Source organism: Delphinapterus leucas, chromosome 12 (assembly GCF_059928025.1).
Source record: "Delphinapterus leucas isolate spDelLeu-1000000601 "Yukka" chromosome 12, BTC_Dleu_Yukka2, whole genome shotgun sequence".
Taxonomy (NCBI): domain Eukaryota; kingdom Metazoa; phylum Chordata; class Mammalia; order Artiodactyla; family Monodontidae; genus Delphinapterus; species Delphinapterus leucas.
In genome coordinates, this window is record NC_143140.1 from 18,693,941 (window position 1) to 18,712,812 (window position 18,872).

The window sequence follows — 18,872 nt, forward strand, 5'->3', positions numbered from 1 at the left end:
ATTATTATTAAGTATAGCTGTGATTGAATAAATATGTTAATTGAAGAATTAATTAGTTAATTTCTCTTTTGTTAAGTAGTACAATAAGCATCCCAGTATAAAATCAGTATAACAATTTAAATAATTTACTTTGCAGAGAAGTGAAGCAAATGCATGATTTTAATGTACTGAACCAGAGTACATTAAAATCACTTAATATTATTAAGCAAAGGAAAGGTCCGTAACTACTTGTACTGTCCATTGTGAAACTTTTTCTTGAGAAAATTGTCCTAGCCTTTAAAAATAATTGAAATGTGAAGTTTTAAAATAGTAGAGAGGGTTTCTACAGGTAGGCAGGTCAGTTTCATTTATGAAAGGTGTTATATAAAACAATCCTAATACATAGCATTAGTGTATATTTTAAACACGTTTTCATTCTTCATGGAGCGTGACACAAGCTACACCCAGCTTGCCACAAGTTCACATACTGCTCCGTTGATCCCTTATTGAATGCATCCCCATCATTTTCATTTACTTCTTGCATTGCCTGTATACTTTTTCCTTATTCACCCCACCTGCAAGTGTGCATGTATGTTTTCTAGTATTGCTAATTTTCAGTCTTTTAATTGTATAAATTCTGTATAAGTAAAATAAGTTATTGTCCTTGGCATCATATATTAGCCATACATTTCTGCATGTTACTATCTGTTAAAGAGATTGTGTACCAGAAGCTGTTAAATTGTAATGTGTTATATATATCAGTGTTATTGCATGTTATTTTATTCTAATGTTGAAAAGCTAATATTTACTTATGGTATTACGTACTTTTGCTCTTTGAAATAATGAAGTGATTTCCTTTCTTCTACAGACACAGTTAAATTTGCTTCTGGATAAACTTCGAAGTACTGTGAGTACACTTAAAAAAAAAACCCACAGGGTTTTTTGTTTGTTTGTTGTTGTTGTTTTTTCCGGCTGTGCTGCAAGGCACGTGGGATCTCAGTTCCCCGACCAGGGATTGAACCTGTGCCCCCTGCACTGGAAGTTCCGAGTCTTAACCACTGGGCTGCCAGGGAAGTCTTCAAAAACAGGATTTTTAAATAGTCCTCTTAAACTATTATTAGTAATTACTCAAATAAGCACAGTAAACCTGGAATAATTAGAAATTCATTTTAAACCAAATTTCATCATTAAAAAAAATCAGTTTTTAAAATGGTTGTCATTTTGGTTAGTTTTTTTCTGAAGAAGGGTCAAATATATATGTGCAGTCAAATTGTTTTATAAATATATAGAATTCTCTGAATGTTATTAAGATTATCCTGTAGCTTCAGGAAAGTGAAAATAATTCGTTATCATAGGGAAGGAAAATGTATTTTTTAGGATTAAAGATAACACATATAATTCATTTTCATTTTATTACTCTGGTGGTAACATTCTCTAACATGACAGTGCTGATATGGAAAAAAATGGACATAATATTTTTACACCCTATTATAGTGGCAGTATTTCCTAGGAGCCTTTTTATTAACTAGACATTTTAATTCTCTCTGTTTTTTAAAGAAAAATTCACCATAGAAAGAAATTTGATACGTGGGTTATATAAATGAGGCATGAGTTCAAGAGAAGACTTATTTTTTAAGCAAATCCACAGAACTTAACTGATTACTCTTTTCATGTAGTCATTTGAAAGCCAAATATTTATTGTCTCTGTGTATTATTGCTTAACTTATTGTTAGATTTGTTTTGAAACCATTAAGAAATTCTTTTAACTATCCTCATTGTTTGCAAATATTTCTCTCTTAAGGACAGACCTTTAAAAACCAAGTCTAATGAGGAGGTATTTTATTTTTATCACCCAAATATAATGCTACTGTAAAATGATTAGATTATATTTGTGATTTTTAAAAAGGCATTTCTAAAAAGTGTCTGCAGTGAGCATCATTGTTGACATTAACTATTCAGTTTTGCAAGGTGGCTACTTGGAAGCGAAGCTGTTATTTGGATGTTTAGTGTATTAGCTTCAGTTCCCAACAGTTTCACTGGGTACATAGCAGTATTCTCTCTGTCTCATTCAGCAAAAATCTGATAATGGATTGTAAATGAATGCCTTTAAGCTTTTTAAAATACATATCGTTTAACAAACAAAGCTTTAAAATGTGCAGTGGTGCAGCTCAGGGACCTACTGTATATTTTTAAAATAGAATGATGAGAAAGGTTGACTTTTTTTTTTTTTTTTTTTAGCACTTTGGCCTAAATTTTAAGAGGCATAATTTTATGCCGTCTTGTCATAGGGCAATTTTCTTATCACAGAAACACAGCATATAAATATATTTAAATGTAGAATAAAATCACATGTATGTCATGCTGTGAAATGTATTGTTTAAATATGTTGAAATATTTTACTAGGAGAGACTTTTTACAAAAACGGTTTTTTGGCACTCAAATCTAAAATGTATTTTTCTAATATTAGTATATAAATGCTTTACATTATAAAAGTATGCTAATGATCTTAAGTTCCTTAGTGATTATTTTAAAAGAGGTTCAGGGCTTCCCTGGTGGCACAGTGGTTGAGAATCTGCCTGCCAATTCAGGGGACACGGGTTCGAGCCCTGCTCTGGCAAGATCCCACATGCCGCGGAGCAACTGGGCCCGTGAGCCACAACTACTGAGCCTGCGCATCTGGAACCTGTGCTCTGCAACAAGAGAGGCCCACGCACCGCGATGAAGAGTGGCCCCCGCTCACCACAACTAGAGAAAGCCCTCGCACAGAAACGAAGACCCAACACAGCCAAGGATAAATAAATTAATTAATTAATTTAAAAAAAAAAAGGTTCAGAAGTTAATGATAATGTGCTCTGAAAGTAGCTGGTATTCATAGAAATAGAAAAATAAGAATGCTATATGGATCATTTTTAAAAGTACCTTTATTATTCTAGGGAGCAAGCTTTATTCGTTGTATCAAGCCTAATTTAAAGATGACAAGCCACGACTTTGAAGGAGCTCAAATTTTGTCTCAACTTCAATGTTCAGGTATTTCTCTGTTTTTGTAATCTATATCGGGGTGTGTCGAGAGTCTTAGTTCAAATAAAATTTAATATTTGCAGTGTTTTCAAATAATTCACAACTATCTTGATTATTTTTAAGTGTGGTAAGACTTTTATATTTCCTTTATTTATAAGAAAAGAAGGGCTAACAAATTATTTGAGCAGTATTGGCGTAGATGTTTCACATCATTGAGGTAAAATTTATAAAAACTCTTCAGCTGCAAACCCAGGTCTCCCTTTGTGGATGCTTTCCGTGGCCTTCTCAGTCCTGCAGCGGTTCGTTCCCACATAACTGGGTCAGGCGGTGGGTTTTGGTGTCCTTTTTTTTTTTTTAATTAGTTAATTTATTTATTTTTACTTTTGTCTGTGTTGGGTCTTCGTTGCTGTGCGCAGGCTTTCTCTAGTTGTCGCGGTGAGCGGGGGTTACTCTTCGTTGCAGTGCGTTGGCCTCTCTCATTGCAGTGGCTTCTCTTGTCGCGGAGCACGGGCTCTAGGCATGCGGGCTTCAGTAGTTGCAGCACTGGGGCTCAGTAGTTGTGACTCGCGAGCTTTAGAATGCAGGCTCAGTAGTTGTGGCGCACAGGCTTAGTTGCTCTGTGGCATGTGGGATCTTCCTGGCCAGGGCTTGAACCCGTGTCCCCTGCATTGGCAGGCGGATTCTTAACCACTGTGCCACCAGGGAAGTCCGGTTTTGATGTCCTTGCTTCCCACTCCACTGCTTGTAAAACAAAAGAAAAAAAAATCAACACAATACCCTCGGCTTCTGTGGAACTTTTCTGCACTTGGTTAAACTATCACTTTCTGCCCCTCACCCGGCCACATTCTGCCTGTGCTTAGTCACCCAAGTCTTGGGTCCTGGACTCCCTCTTTTCCTTCCCCGTGCCCATCCTCCATCCCTCCCACACCACCCCTGCCTGTCCCGCTGACTCAGGCCTGGGACACTTGTGGAAACTCTCTTGCCTCCCCGACTCCTTATCTTGCTTCTCTTAGAGGCGGATTTATTAGAAAGCTACTGGTCGCTTTAGCTTCAGGGTGCCTTATTTAAATGAGTTCCTATCAAAACCCTGAACCTGATTTTGTATGCTTTTGTAATTTGTAATTTCATACTTTTTTTTCTTAAAGTGCCCTCCCCTAATTATATAAGCTTCGGGCTCCCCACAGCTACATCTACCCTTGACCCTTCTCACAAAACCTTAGCTGTTTGTGAATCTAATTTTGTCCTTTGTCTTCATCTGCACAGAGAAAGTGGGCAAGATCGATTGGCACTGTTACAAATTCAAGATTACTAACCTTCAAAGGGCTCTCATTACCCGCCCCACCAAGTTTCCCTGGCCAGCAGGTTCTGTTTCTCCCCGGACCCGTCAGACCCACCCTGCTCTCCTCAAGTCTCCGAGCCTCTGCTACCAGGCAGCCTCACCTCTTTTTACTAAAAAGCTGAAAGCCTTACCTGTGTGCTACCAAACACTTCTACCTGCACAACTGCCCTCCTGGTAGAAAGGAGGAAGTGCCTCTCTTCCTCATTGAGACTGTAGTTCTTTGGATCTATCCCTTCCTGCCTTTTCATTAATCCTCAGTATTGATGATCTGTATTGAAGCTCTGAGACGGTTTCAATCCCATCAAAACTTCATCTTCACTCCCTCTCACCGACATTCCCGTCCAGCTGCCTCCCTATCTCTGGCCTCGCTTTCTTTTCTCCAGTTTTTGCTTTTCTCTCCAAGAATATTCTCTTCTTGCTTTCTCAGTTTCCTGCCTTCCACTTGCTCTTTAACCCGAGGGAATTCAGTTTCCAACAAAATAATTCTTGATAAGGTTTCCGGTGATTCCCTTGACCCTGAATCACACGTTTCCTCAGACCCTCATCTCAGTGGAGTCCAGCAGCATTTTGCCTCTACCCCATCCCCATAACATAGCCTTTCCTCAGCGCATAAAACAGCGTGTGTCCCTGCCTCTCCTTTGAATTCTCTGGCCATTCCTGCCTCCTCTGCAGGGTCATCTTCTACCTAGATATTATCTGTTAGAGTTTTTTAAGCTCTGGGTTAGGCCTGTTCTCCTTCTCGCTCTTGATCAGCGCTGTTCGGTATAACTTTCCATGGAGGTGGACATATTCTAGGCCTGTGTTGTCCAGTATGGTAGCCACTAGATACTTGTGGCTACTGAGCTCTTGAAATGTGACTAGTATGACTTAGGTACTGAATTTTTAATTTGTATTTAATTTTAATTTTTTAAAATTTAAATATAAATAGTCACATGTGGCTAGTGCAACTGCAGAGCATGTGCCTAGCAACTGTCACACTGGACAACCTAGCTACATAGTCTCAATCTGAGTCTCCCCAAGGACCTTTTATATGACCTAAAGAGTGTGTCTTTTACTCCTCCAGATTTACTGAGATATAATTGACATATAACATTGTGCAGGTCCAAGTTGCGCAATGTGTTGATTCGATGCGCTAATGTATTGTAAAAGGATTGCCACCATAGTGTTAGCTAAGAGTCCCGTGAGGTAATATAATTACCATTGCTTGCTTGTTGGGAGAACATTTAAGGTCTACTCTCCTAGTAGACAGTGAGCCTTAGTGCTCCCTAATCCAAGCTGTCACCGTCTTTCACCTGGCTTTTTGCTGAAGTTTCCTAAGTATTCTCCTCACATCTGCTCGGTCTGTTCTTCACATACATCCAGAACTACTGCTTTACAGCTCAAATCTGAGCACGTCTTTTTATTGCTTAAAATGCTGCAGTGGCTTCTGATTCTGATTAGGGTAAAGAGCAGAGTCCTCGTAGCTTATGAGGCCCCATATTGTCTGGCCCGTGTGTCTATAACCTCCTCTGTTTTCTCTCTCTCCTCTCCATTCTCCAGTCACTCCGGCCTTTGCTTTAGTTCCTTAAATGCTCCGTATTCCCTCTGTTCACGGGGCCTGTGCACATGCTGCTTCCTGTATGAGAAGCTCTTATCTCCCCTTTGTCTTATTTTTCACATTTGCGCTTGGTTGTCATTTCTTTATGAAAGCCCCCAACTAGGAAGGGGGCCTGAGTAAAGGGTGCCTGGCACCATCATTTCACAGTCATAAATTTTATTTATTTTCTCCTTTCTCTAATCTGTAAACCTCTCGAGGGCAGAAACTGTGTCTGTTTTGGCTTGTATGCATGTTCCTGCTTCCTGGCAACGCAAAGCATGTACTAGACTTAGTAAATATTTGTTGAATGAAATGCACAGTCTAGGAAATAAAAAGATTTATTTGTGACTAACTTTAACAAATACTAGAAAGTTAAATAAGTGATGTCTGTTTTATTCCTACATATGTATAGATGTATTTTTGTAATATTTTCTTCAGATCATTTTTACTTTGACTATTTTTCTCATTTGAATTTCTCTTTACGATTTGTTTAGCCTAATATAATGTCATTTATTTCCTAAGTGAGCATCCAGTGTCCTGGCAAGTCAAGTGTGTTTAGATTTAGCTATATATACCATTAGATTAGCAGAGTGTGGGCTCACTGATGCTTTAGCTGGGATTCCTCTTTCAGTAAGCAGTGTATTTTAACATGTTAAGATGTGTTGGCAGTTTAATAGATGCCACCAATTCATAATAGTCTGATTTTTTTATAGTACTTATAATAGTAAAATGGCATAGAATTGGTTCCAGTTATGTGGCTAGGTAATGAGAAAAAGCAAAAAATACCAATAACTGGTGGAAAGAAAAATAATTATGAAGTTTTCTAAAAAAAAAACGACATTTAAGATTTGATTTCTATAATACTTTGCCTTTCCATTTCTGTTTTTTTCCAATTTAAGGAGAATTAATTAATTGAGGACAACTTTTACTAAAGTGTCTATCTTCTGATCAGCCAACCCCAGGGCAAAGTGGGGGAAGGTGAGAGAAGGCGGGTCTTCTTTCTTTAACCTCGGGCCCGTCTGTGGTAGCAAAGAGGGGTTCTGCGGATGACCAGCCGGGACTGCAAACCTGGCTCTTCACCAGACTCCCTGAGGAAGCTCTTCACCAAACTCCCCGAGGAAGAGCCAGGCCATGGGAATCTCTAGAAGGGAGAGTACTTGGTTTGGTGATTTTTACTTTTTTTAAGCATCAAAAGATCTTTAGTGTAAATTAGCTTCAAGTGTGGAGAAAGCAGCCGTAGACTTGGTAATTTGTTAAGCTCCATGAAATTCTTAATGTACTTCTGTGAGCCTAGTTGTCTGCAGCTACAGGGCAAGCCAAGGGACTCAGAGGTTGGGATGCACACATTTCTAAGGGTACTTGTTTTTTTGATATAAATAAAATGGGCAACAATTGTGACAGTATCAACCAAACCTTACTTTTATTTCTCCAAGCAGAACCAAAAACTAAATCTAGATCTGAACTCTCCATAGGAATAATTGCGTTTATATGTTCCATTATATTATATTAAATTTAATTTAATACTAAACTTTGTTTAATTATAATACATATGTTATACATTATAGTATTATATATAAATTATCTATTGCATATAATATATATTTATTATATTTAAGTTATAATAGCTATATATGTTCACTGTAACAAAAATGAAATGGTACAGAATAATATAAGTAAAAAGAAGTCTCACTTCTCAGGGGTGACCATTTAACTCTGTGTCTTGGACATATTTTTCATACTTGTTAAACCTCTGCCCAGTTATTTTTAATAAATATATCATATTCTATCATATGGTTATAACATAATTTAATTGTTATTAAATTATTGGAATAACATAATTAATATTTAAGTGATTTCTGTGTTTCCTGTTACCAACAGTGACGCAGTGAACATGTAGAGACCTTCTCTGTGCATATCTTTGCCCACATACGTGACAAGTTGTAGGCTAGATTCATCAAAGTGGAAAATAGTCAAAGGGATAGATATCTATTATTAACACTTAATTTAATAATATAAATAAATATTCCAAACTGCCATCTGAAATGGTTGCACTGGTTTACTCTCCCACTAAGAATGTGTTCTCCGTTTGCTTGAAGCACTGGTGAGAATCGGGGAATGTGTTTGACTTTGTGTTGGAGACTCTTACCGGGAATCTTGTTCCAAAAGCAACCTCAGGACTTGGAAAATAGCCTAATGCAGGTCTTTGCCTTGTATACCGCGATTGTGACAAAAAGGGTTCCAGCAGAAAAAAAAGATACAAACTACATTTGAATTTTTTAGAGACCAGTCGTTTGTCTCTAGAAAATAGTTAGTCAAGCTAGTTTTCGATGAAATTTGGCTACAGTAGTTTTTAGGTGGTGGGTAAGCTGGGACATATTGAGTATAAGTATGATATTTTCTATGTAATATTTCATTGCTGATAATTTCTGTAAATTACCCCTTTTATAAAATTCTTTGATCATTTTCAAGTTATCCTTGGACTTGTGTACAGTGATTGGCAGTAAAACTTCTGTTTGTTTATGAATGTAGGTATGGTGTCTGTTTTGGACTTGATGCAGGGCGGTTTCCCATCGCGAGCTTCATTTCACGAACTCTACAACATGTATAAAAAGTATATGCCAGATAAACTCGCAAGATTAGATCCAAGACTATTTTGTAAGGTACAAACACTACCTAAATTGAGATATCTTAGCTATAAACTGTCTTTCTTATTAATTCCTAATTGGCATTTAAATTTCATTTTTCAGGCTCTTTTTAAAGCTTTGGGCTTAAATGAAATCGACTACAAATTTGGGTTAACAAAAGTATTTTTTAGACCTGGCAAGGTAAGTACATTTTTATTTTAAACTTTAACATAATTAATATGGATAGTCGGAGTCAGTGAATATTTTTAAGTGTTCAGTGATTTATGTTATTCTTAAAGAGCATGCATATGTGTGTGATACACATACACACAATTTTCTCACTGGTGAGAAGTTTACACTGTATAGTACTCTGTACAGGGTTTTGTTTTTTTTTTTCAGCTTTGGAAGTATTGGAATCAGAGGATTGTTTAGTTGAATTTTTTACTTAAATAAGGGTTAACCTGAGATGCTTCTGTTTTAAACAAGTTGAAAGCTTTTCGAAAACATATTCAGTCTTCAATAATTAAAAAATTCACAGTACTTTTGAGTCTTCATTGTGAGAATGAGATCTATTAGAGCTTGATAGATGTGTAACATACAGAAAATTGGACAGGAGTCTGTGCTGACTTCTATCAAATCGTAGAAGGAATGACTGTATAAATACTTCTGTATGTAACATAATTTTCTTCGGCTACCCATAGTTTTAGTATTTACAGATTCTTGTACTAGTCCTGTACTAGGATACAAAATGGAGTTATAGAATATTTCATAACTAAATATATACAATACAGAAATACTTAAATGCTCTTCACAATCTGTTCATAATATTTTCACCATTCCTGACTTCTTTAATATTGATTGAATATTGCATTCTCATAATTTTAAACACAATTGTTATTATATAATAGACAACTATACTTGTTTGACTTAGCAAAATCGTTAATAAATATCTCTGGTTCCTTGAAGGCTAAATTAATCATAATAAATAAATCTGATTTCACATCTTGGGGCATGAAATGAAATCTGTGTAATGCATTACCAAATGTATGCACTTTCCTGTGAATATTTTTACTGCAGAGAACTTACATGATCTCCTATAAAAGAAAAAAAGTTAAGAATATAAGTATTCATAGTTGGCTTAGCTGTAATCACACGTATTTATCATAAACTCAACATTTCTCATTTCAGGACTGTAGTAATTATTTTAGAATTAAGAGCTTGGTAGAGAAAGCACTTGGTCTTATTTGCCTCTAGAAAAATTAATCAGTCAGAAGGATACAGTGAAAGCGCAAGGCAGATTTTCAAAGATCTTTAATCTCATTATATTACCTTTAATTTAATTTCGATTATAAGAAGCTGTTATTTTGATAGATGTGTGACATCTTCAATATACTGTAGTGGGATATTTGGTAAAGGATAGAAATCAATATGTAATTCGGTGGTAAATTGTGGAAATAATGCATTTTCTTATTTAATAACCTTGTAGATGTTTTATTTGTGTTGTGTGTCTCTTAGTAGCAGTTTCTTATCTCTGACCAAAATAAAGGTGGGGATTGGGCGAGACACAGTAGTTTTGGTGGTACCGGATTTCATAGAGCTGACCTTCACTTCTCCAGTGATCTCAGAATATGGATGAGCCAGTTCAGAGAGACAGTAGGACCTTTTTTTCATTCTTTTTTCCATAAAACCTTTTGGCTAACCATCTGCAGTGGTCGTTTAAGATTCTTTTTCTACTTTTCCTGTTGAGTCTGCTAACTAGCAGTGAGTAACCCCCGCAGCCCAACCACTGCAAAAAAGATCCTGGAGGAAGGAGGAGAAAGACAGCAAAATTCAGCCAAGTGTGCTTGGGTTTGCTGTGTACCCCACTGAGACATGTCTGTGTAATAGGCTTGTGACCACTTCCAGAAAGCTAGATTTTGGATTTGAGTTACAGTTATTTTGTATCTCTCTGTGTGTTTAAACACATCTGTCTTTTGATACTGTTAGCCAATGACTTTATCTCCTAGTTTGCAGAATTTGACCAGATTATGAAGTCCGACCCTGACCACTTAGCAGAGCTGGTCAAGAGGGTCAATCACTGGCTCATCTGCAGTCGCTGGAAGAAGGTTCAGTGGTGCTCACTGTCTGTCATCAAACGTAGGTGTTTCCTTCCACTCCGAGATGCGCAGTTATTTTGGAAATGAACTGGTTTGTGGAATGTTATACATTTGTCTCAGTGGTGAGCGCTAGACAACAGGGACCGTGTCGCTTATTCATGCTGTGTCCCTGGTTCCTCCCCTAACGCCTTACATGTAGTATGTAATAAATTAGTACCTGTGGACTTTTCTTTTTTAAGTTTTTTGAGTGTATGATACTTACCTTCTTTAATTGAATGCATTATATGATAATTAATTTCATCACGACCTAAAAAAAACCCCAGAACTCACTATCTTGATTCTTCCCCCCTCCCCTCCTTTCCTCTCCCTTTCTCCCCTGCTCCCCACACCGTACCCCAGTCTCTCAGACTAAAACCAGAACTTTTCTTTCCGCTCCCATGGCATCACCAGAATACACACGCTGAAAGTGTCCCAGTCGTAATTGTTTCTTCTTGTCCCTGAAATCATGCCAGTCAGCAAGCTCTGTTGATTCCCCCTCCAGACACTGTACATTCTTTACTCTTTATTGCCACTGCCTTACTGGAGCCCCTCTCCCCAGCCTGCATAGTAACTTCAGTGGCTCCCAAACTGGTTTTCCTGGCTTCCCAGACTTATCTTCCCAGAGTCTCTAACTAAAAGCCTTTGATTACAGCTTCCTTTAATAAAGGGCAAAGTCTAAAGTCTTAAAATATTGTAGCAACTACTTATCTCTGACCCAAAACAAGGACGAGGGACAGAATAATTTTGGGTTACCTGATGGTCTATAGCAAACCTTTAGTTGTAGGGAGTATCGTTAGTAACTTGATTAAATTTATAATCCCTCGCCCCAGCCATACCCTCCACAGTACCTGGAACAGTGCTAGGCACGTGAAGAGGATTCAGTACATTGCTGCTTATTAATAAAAAAAAATTCCTTTGACCTAATGAAAAGGAATTGTGCAAGCAACGTGCATGCTATCATGAGGTCTTTTGTTAGTCAATTGTGATATAAATAAAAACAAAACTATAATAATAAAAAGACAACAGAAGCTCTTTTCCCATCACTTTCCAAGTGAAATATGAACATTCTTGTCACTATAGTTAAATGCCTTCAAATTTAAACATTGCATTATGATGGAAAACATATTATATTAAAATTATTTCTGCTGTACTATTCGTTTGTGGACTGTGTTGTGCAGTGGTCAAGTCAGTAAGTAGACAGGATCTTTGCAGCATGTTAATGGGGAACCTCTGAAAAAAAATGTCTCCGGGTCAGATCAGTCTCAGATATCGACTAACTGAAGTTAAGCAGCGTCCTTTATTGTAGGATTCTTAGAGGCCTCGCTCAGTATGTTCATTGTGAATCTCCAGAAGGAGGTGTAGCGCATAGCTTTTCCTGAGTTCATTTGACAGGTGAATCCTTTTTTCAAGACACGCCTGTTAACATTTCCTAGACCAGTATTACCTAGGACAACTTGGGACGCAGTAATGTAGCGTAACAAGGAGATAATATATTTAAAATGTACACCTAGCCATATACATGATATGCTTTTTATTTTAAGAAGTATAAAGAACTAAAGAAATGTTAAACTTGCCCGTTTTGGTGTCTGATATAATATGTTCATCAAGATTTTGTGTTTCTTGAGAATTGCTTTGTGGAAATGAATGGTTTTTAAAAATCCTGTATGTCTGATTTAAAGTAAAAAATTTTCTGTCATTATATTTTCCTCTTACACATAGTGAAAAACAAAATAAAATATCGAGCTGAAGCCTGCATTAAAATGCAGAAAACTGTTCGAATGTGGCTTTGCAAAAGACGACACAAACCTCGGTAAGATGAATAGAGCCTAAAGAATCCAAAAAACCTATTTACCCTAATATAAAATGGCATAAAGTCATAATGAAGAGCAGTTTGCATACTCACAGAGTTTCCTTTTTTCTCATGTTCTTTGTAAAAGATGTATTAGTCTGTTATTCATGTTATTTATTGGACATCAGTTAATTAATTGCTTCATTAATTCATTACTTGCCTCATTCTATGAAAGGATTTGAAGTAGCTTAGAAAAATGTAAACGCTGTAAAAGGTTGAAAGAAGCTGTTTTATTCTGATTATTTTAGTGACTTCAGTTTATTGATAAATGTCAAATTGACATTGTTTTTAAAAACATCTCATTAATATTTTGACCATACTTTCAAGATTACCTGTAGGAATTATATTGTCTCACTGTCAGTTTAGTCTTTATTTCTTATTTGATTCTACTCTTTTAAGTTTTTCTGTAATTTGAATTCTCAAATTTTTCAGTGCAAGTACAGAAGGCTTAAGTCTTGCTGACACATATTAATGTCATTCACATCCATATTTGATGATTCCTTTTACCCTCAACAAAAGATCTAAAAAAAGAGACTATTGAATAACATGAAAACAGAAGTGAAATACTCTGTTTAACAATATGTTTGGTATTTTATTAAAATGAAAAATCTGTCTGCAGCATTCAGTGGTGAAATTAAACTCTGATGAAGTGTTGTTATCTTTACAGCATTGATGGCCTGGTTAAGGTGGGCACACTGAAGAAACGGCTTGATAAATTTAACGAAGTAGTAAGTGCATTGAAAGATGGAAAACCAGAGATGAATAAACAGGTCGAGGACCTTGAAATTTCTATTGATGCTTTAATGGCCAAAATTAAGGTATGTAATTTTAATCCAAATGACTTTGACCTTTGAAAATAATTTTTAATACCTTTTGTTATTGGTATTGTCCTTTTTTTAAAGATACAAAACGTTACAGATGTTGAGTCTCAGAGATAAGTGATGCTCAACATATTATTTACTCTATATTTGAAAATTTTCATAGTTAAAAAGAAAGAGGACAATTTTTGTGCAGCTCATCTGTTGCTAGGAAAGATTTTTCCAAAATACTAACTAAAATACTATACTCTGTTGGTAAGCTTTTGCAGAATCATTACTGAGAGAGGATTAATGCATATTAATTTTGTTTCATCTTTTTCTACTTTCAGAAACTAATTTTTAAATTATAAAAATAATGTAATATTATTGAAAATCTGGAGAAAATCACCCCCAAATCCTTACCCCACACACACGAACACATTCAACTATTATACTGTTGCATATTCCTCTCAATCTTAGTTTATATGTACATATTTTTGCATAGTTCTTATCATGTACATTTAATTTTGTATCCCTCTCCTTATGTTAGTGCCTCATTCCTGTTATTCCGTTAGCTTCATATAGGCTATATCATAAATTACTTAACTGTTATGACGTAACAGTTTTCCTCCATATTTTGTAGCCAAAAAAAGGGGGCCTCTTTTTTACAGTTTTGATTTCCATTTGATTACTAGTGGGACTGAAAATTTTTTCTATGTGCTTGTTTGTTAGTTATATTCCATCTGTCTATTCATATCTTTTTCTGTTGTACTTTAGGATCTTAATGTTTTTCTCATCTACTTTCATAATTCAGTGCAATTATGTGGGATATAATACCTCAAAGCGAGGCTTTTACGATGTTTTCTACAGATATTTTATGTAGACAATGATGAATCTTGGAGGAAGAATGGAGAAAGAAGTCAAGAGAAAAATGAAAATGCTTTGGATAGCCTTAGCTGATTTTGCAAATCTGTCAAGAGCCATCCCCATTTATGTGGTATTAAATCAATTAAAATCAACCCAGCCACATTTAAGAAAATCATCCATCAGTTTTGGGTGTAGTTGATAATTTTTTAAATATTCCTGAGGTATTATTTGAACACTGTTGTTAAAGAGTAGTAAACTCTGGCAGAATTGGCCAATCATTCCTTAAAAAATAACTTTGAATTACAGTGTATTAGTCTGTGCACAGCACACCCTTAGATATTTGATTACTTGATTGATAGGAAATAGACGCAAATATTTTTGCATAGAGATAACTTTAAAAAATTTTTTGAATATTTAATAAACAGTATGAAAAGATAATGGGCTTACTGCTTACCAGCTTTTCCAGTCTTTGTATGTGTGCATGTTGGTTTTTTTTTCATTGTGGTGAAAACACATACCATTAAACTTACCATCTTAACCATTTGTTAAATGTACAGTTCAGTGGTGTTGAGTATATTCACATCGTTGTGCAACAGAAGAGATAACTTTTTAAGTACATGTCCATTGTTTTGTTTCTTTAAGTCCACCATGATGACAAGGGAACAAATACAGAACGAATATGATGCGCTAGTTAAAAGCTCAGAGGTCCTCCTCAGTGCATTACAGAAAAAAAAGCAGCAGGAAGAGGAAGCAGAAAGGCTGAGGCGTATCCAAGAAGAAATGGAAAAAGAAAGGAAAAGACGTGAAGAAGATGAACAACGTCGAAGAAAGGAGGAGGAGGAAAGGCGGATGTAAGGGTTTATGTTGTCGCCTTGAGTTAGAAGCCGACAGGACAGTGAATTCTTTGTGTTGATGGTGGTCAATGAATATTCTTATTTTTAAAAGTCATATTTGTATTTTTAAATACTAGTTTTAGAATAAGTTTGAAAATGGAGAAAGTAAGCTTATTTTACAATCATAACATAAAATGACTCTAACTATAATCTGAATTTTGGTTAAACTCTTACACCTGAGGATTACTTGAGTTCTTTTTAAAACTATGACTTTCACATTATTTTATAATCTAGGAAGAAGGTACTTCTTTTCTGCAGTTTAAAAACTGATGGCATTTTGGAAGATTGCCATAGTAGGGCAGACGGAAGGAATCTAAGATTCCCTAATTGGAGAAGGAGTAGAGAGAAGCAGTGTGATCAGGACCTTACAAGTAGCTTGGTAACCAAGTTAATCCAAAGATGTTAAAGGTTATGGAATATAATTGTATTTGTTTTGTTTCTGAAGAACTGCTGTCAGTAGAGTTAGATTTTATCTTATTTTTCAAAATAAGTTGAAAATGTATATAGCCAGGAGGTTATTTGACTTCCCATTTTGTAACCTTTATCAATAGTTAAATTTTCTTCTGAAGGATTTCTTGTTTTATATTAAATTTTTGAAGAGTATTCTGCTTTTTGTTAGGAAACTTGACATGGAAGCAAAGAGAAAGCAAGAAGAGGAAGAGAGAAAGAAAAGGGAAGATGATGAAAAACGTATTCAGGTCTGTACTCAGTAGGCAATCAGACTGAATTTCTATCAAAATGAAATCTACAAAATTACAAAACAGAAGATCTTGATTTACTAGGTATAAATTGTCATTGTTTTATTCTAGAGACAGAAGGCAGTTTCTCAAGTGGTTATGGGACGGGACTTTGCAGCTAGGGAAGTGAGTTCAAATCCAGCCCCTCACTGACAGAAATTGTGACATTGCACAAGTCACGATGTGGGCCACAGTTTTCTCTCTCTGGGATGGAGATAAATAGTGATTGTGAGCATTAAATGAGTTAACCCGTGTTAAGGCATTTAGAACAGTGCCTTGTTCAATAAGTATTAGGTTGTTATTATTCATAGGGGGAAAGTCAGATCAATATTCAGTTACATTATATAATGTTTTAAAAATGTTATTTTATAACTTTGTAGATACTGATATTAATACGTTAGGATTAAGATAGTCTCCCTACCCCCATCTTTTAAAAAGTCCATGTCTGAGAATAATTGATTCCCTATTTGAGTGTCTGTCTGTCTCAGCTTTCTGATTCATCCTGAGCACAGCCAACACTTAAAATTCCTGACCTCTGCTGTGTAGGTGTTGGTGTTAAGGTGACACCTAGGATGCGATATTTGGGAGACTCATACTCTAGTGATAGAATGGTGCACTGTTGGTTTGGGGAACGAGGTAGCATTAATCATAATACAGAAGAGACTTCTGGTTAAACAGTAGGTATTTCTTAGTAAAAAAAAAAAAAGTGTATGGAACGATTTTACGTGGGGAGGGGAATGATCAGGTAAACAAGTGGGGAGGCCCGGGCGCCATGGCCTTCTGTGCTGGCAGGCGGAGGTGGAGGCGCAGCTGGCCCGGCAGCGGGAGGAGGAGTCCCAGCAGCAGGCGGTCCTGGAGCAGGAGCGCCGAGACCGGGAGCTGGCGCTGCGGATCGCGCAGAGCGAGGCGGAGCTCATCAGCGACGAGGCGCAGGTGGACCCGGCGCTGCGCAGGTACCGCGCGCGCGGGGCGAGGTGGGGGTGGAGGGGCGAGATGGGGGCGGAGGGGGCGAGGTGGGGGCGGAGGGGGCGAGGTGGGGGCGGAGGGGGCAGAGGGGGCGGGGCTTTTCCGCTTGACCTCCCTGCCTGCCTCTTTGCAGCGCTAGGGTAGGCGAGAGTCATCATATTCCTTAGGTCCTGGTATATTTGCCATTTAAAAATGATTTATATTCACTTTTACACCACCCAAGTGAATGAAGCTATTGATTTCATCAAACTGTTAAACTATTGAAAGTTAAAGTTGATATTTCAGTTCTTGAGTAGTTTAAGAAAATATCTTAAGTTTTACTCTGAAATTATCAGAGTATTGTATAAAGGGTAGACAAGTAATTTCTAAGTATCTGCTGTTCAACATTGGCATAAAAATCAGTGAATATGTTATAATCCAGTTTAATATTTTTGAGGTTGGAATTCATTACTGTCCTAATGCAAATTTTAAAAATATGTCATATACCCTAACACTTTAGAAATTTTATGCGTACACACACGCTCCCCCCAGCTTCCCCGTGATTTAGAATAAACAGATTTCCCTTTCCAAGAAGGAAGCTTAATCACATTGAAATATTTTGACTCCTCACGTTTCTGAATTATCTCTAAATAGTATGGAGTGTGGAGGAACATGGAAGTTCTTACTAAAAGTTGCAGGAAGGTTTTACTATAACAGATGCATTCTCTAAAAATACAGAATGTAGAAACAGTAGTTACTATTATTATTTATTTGTAAAAACAAAGCAAACTAGTTTGTAGAGTTCCTTTATGTGTAGGTATATTGTGTATATATGGAGAGGCACATAGATGGGTGTAACCATGCTTTTCAGAATGTCAGAGCACTGTTCATGACAAAATAATTAAAATACTAGATGTTGCTATTTCCTTGTGAAAGAAAAAAAAACTTGGTCCACCACATTGCAAGGTGGTGATTAGGTTTTATTTAGCTGAAAACAGAGATAGGGAAGGGAAAGAGTACGTTAACTTGCCTTCACACTTTTTCTAGTAAATGATTGTATCGGGGAGCTCTGGAGTCTGAATTGCATGTGAAAGTTATATTTAAATAAACTGAGTATGCCTATGTGTTATAATAATTGTTAAGCTCTTTGGTTTGGGTTCACTGTGTGGGTTCTTTATTAACATTTCACTATAATTAAGATATTTTTGCTCGTCTGTGGCTTTTGTAACTGCAGACTTCGCTCAGCTGCTGTTCGGTTCCTTCCACCTGTGTTTGGGTGGCTTGGCGGAGCCTTTGTGGATAACTGACTAGTGGCCTAGGCCAGGCTCCTAATGAACCGAGCAGTGGCCCTGATGTGTGTGAGGAAGTCCTGCACTTGACCGAGCTGACTTTATTATGGTTGAAGCTTGTTAGGGAGAGACTCATTAATGGAGTCATTCTTGGTGTTTATGGCTTAACTCTATGTTTAAGCATTTGAAATATTTAGCTCTATCCAGTGTCATTCCAGGTAATATGAGTAAGATATTGGCTCATATGTGGTCTCCTTCTCATCCTCAGAAAGATGCACTTCTTCCAATGTGAGTGGTCTCAGAGAAAGAGTGGACCATTTAGGACCTTTAACTTAAGGGAGGAGTTACCTATGATTTAAGTTAAACAGAATTAACTAGGTAATGGGACCACTACCAAATAATTAGGAGATACTCAAGCAGTTATGACTTGAACCGCAGAAGAGTTAGTTTAGTTCTCCTGTGGGACAGCCTTAGGAATGGTGTCCCTCCCTGGACTGTCCCTTCAGGTCCTGTCTGCCAGCTGTCTTCCAGGAAGAGAGCTGACCCTCAGGTCCCCATAAACTCCTTCCCTTCTGAACTGCCAGGTTAATTTTTAAACACTGTACTAAAAGCATTAGCACTTCATTGTAGATATGATGTTCTCTATAGATTTTCCGTGTTTGATAATTTTATCTTACTCCATGGGCTACATCTAAATGTTTTTGAATGTTTGTGTTACCTTTGTTAGCACTGAATTCTTTCTAACACATTTATGAGTGAGAACCTCTCTAAGTAACTCTGTTCTTAATATATGGCATGAAAATGTTCTTGGATTCTGTGATACA

At 36.8% G+C, this 18,872-nt stretch overlaps 1 protein-coding gene across 4 annotated transcripts in view; it reads left to right on the plus strand.

The window, feature by feature from the left end:
• The window catches only part of MYO6 (myosin VI), a 142,271-nt gene that overhangs the window by 106,802 nt on the left and 16,597 nt on the right, over window positions 1–18,872 (plus strand). For all 4 annotated transcript variants that reach the window (XM_022590345.2, XM_022590346.2, XM_022590344.2 and 1 more), the window contains 10 exons: window positions 848–886; window positions 2,913–3,006; window positions 8,442–8,572; window positions 8,660–8,737; window positions 10,543–10,672; window positions 12,391–12,481; window positions 13,188–13,338; window positions 14,827–15,035; window positions 15,697–15,775; window positions 16,607–16,767. In XM_022590345.2, coding sequence (XP_022446053.1) covers window positions 848–886; window positions 2,913–3,006; window positions 8,442–8,572; window positions 8,660–8,737; window positions 10,543–10,672; window positions 12,391–12,481; window positions 13,188–13,338; window positions 14,827–15,035; window positions 15,697–15,775; window positions 16,607–16,767 — 1,163 coding nt within the window. The remainder of the gene's footprint in view (window positions 1–847; window positions 887–2,912; window positions 3,007–8,441; window positions 8,573–8,659; window positions 8,738–10,542; window positions 10,673–12,390; window positions 12,482–13,187; window positions 13,339–14,826; window positions 15,036–15,696; window positions 15,776–16,606; window positions 16,768–18,872) is intronic.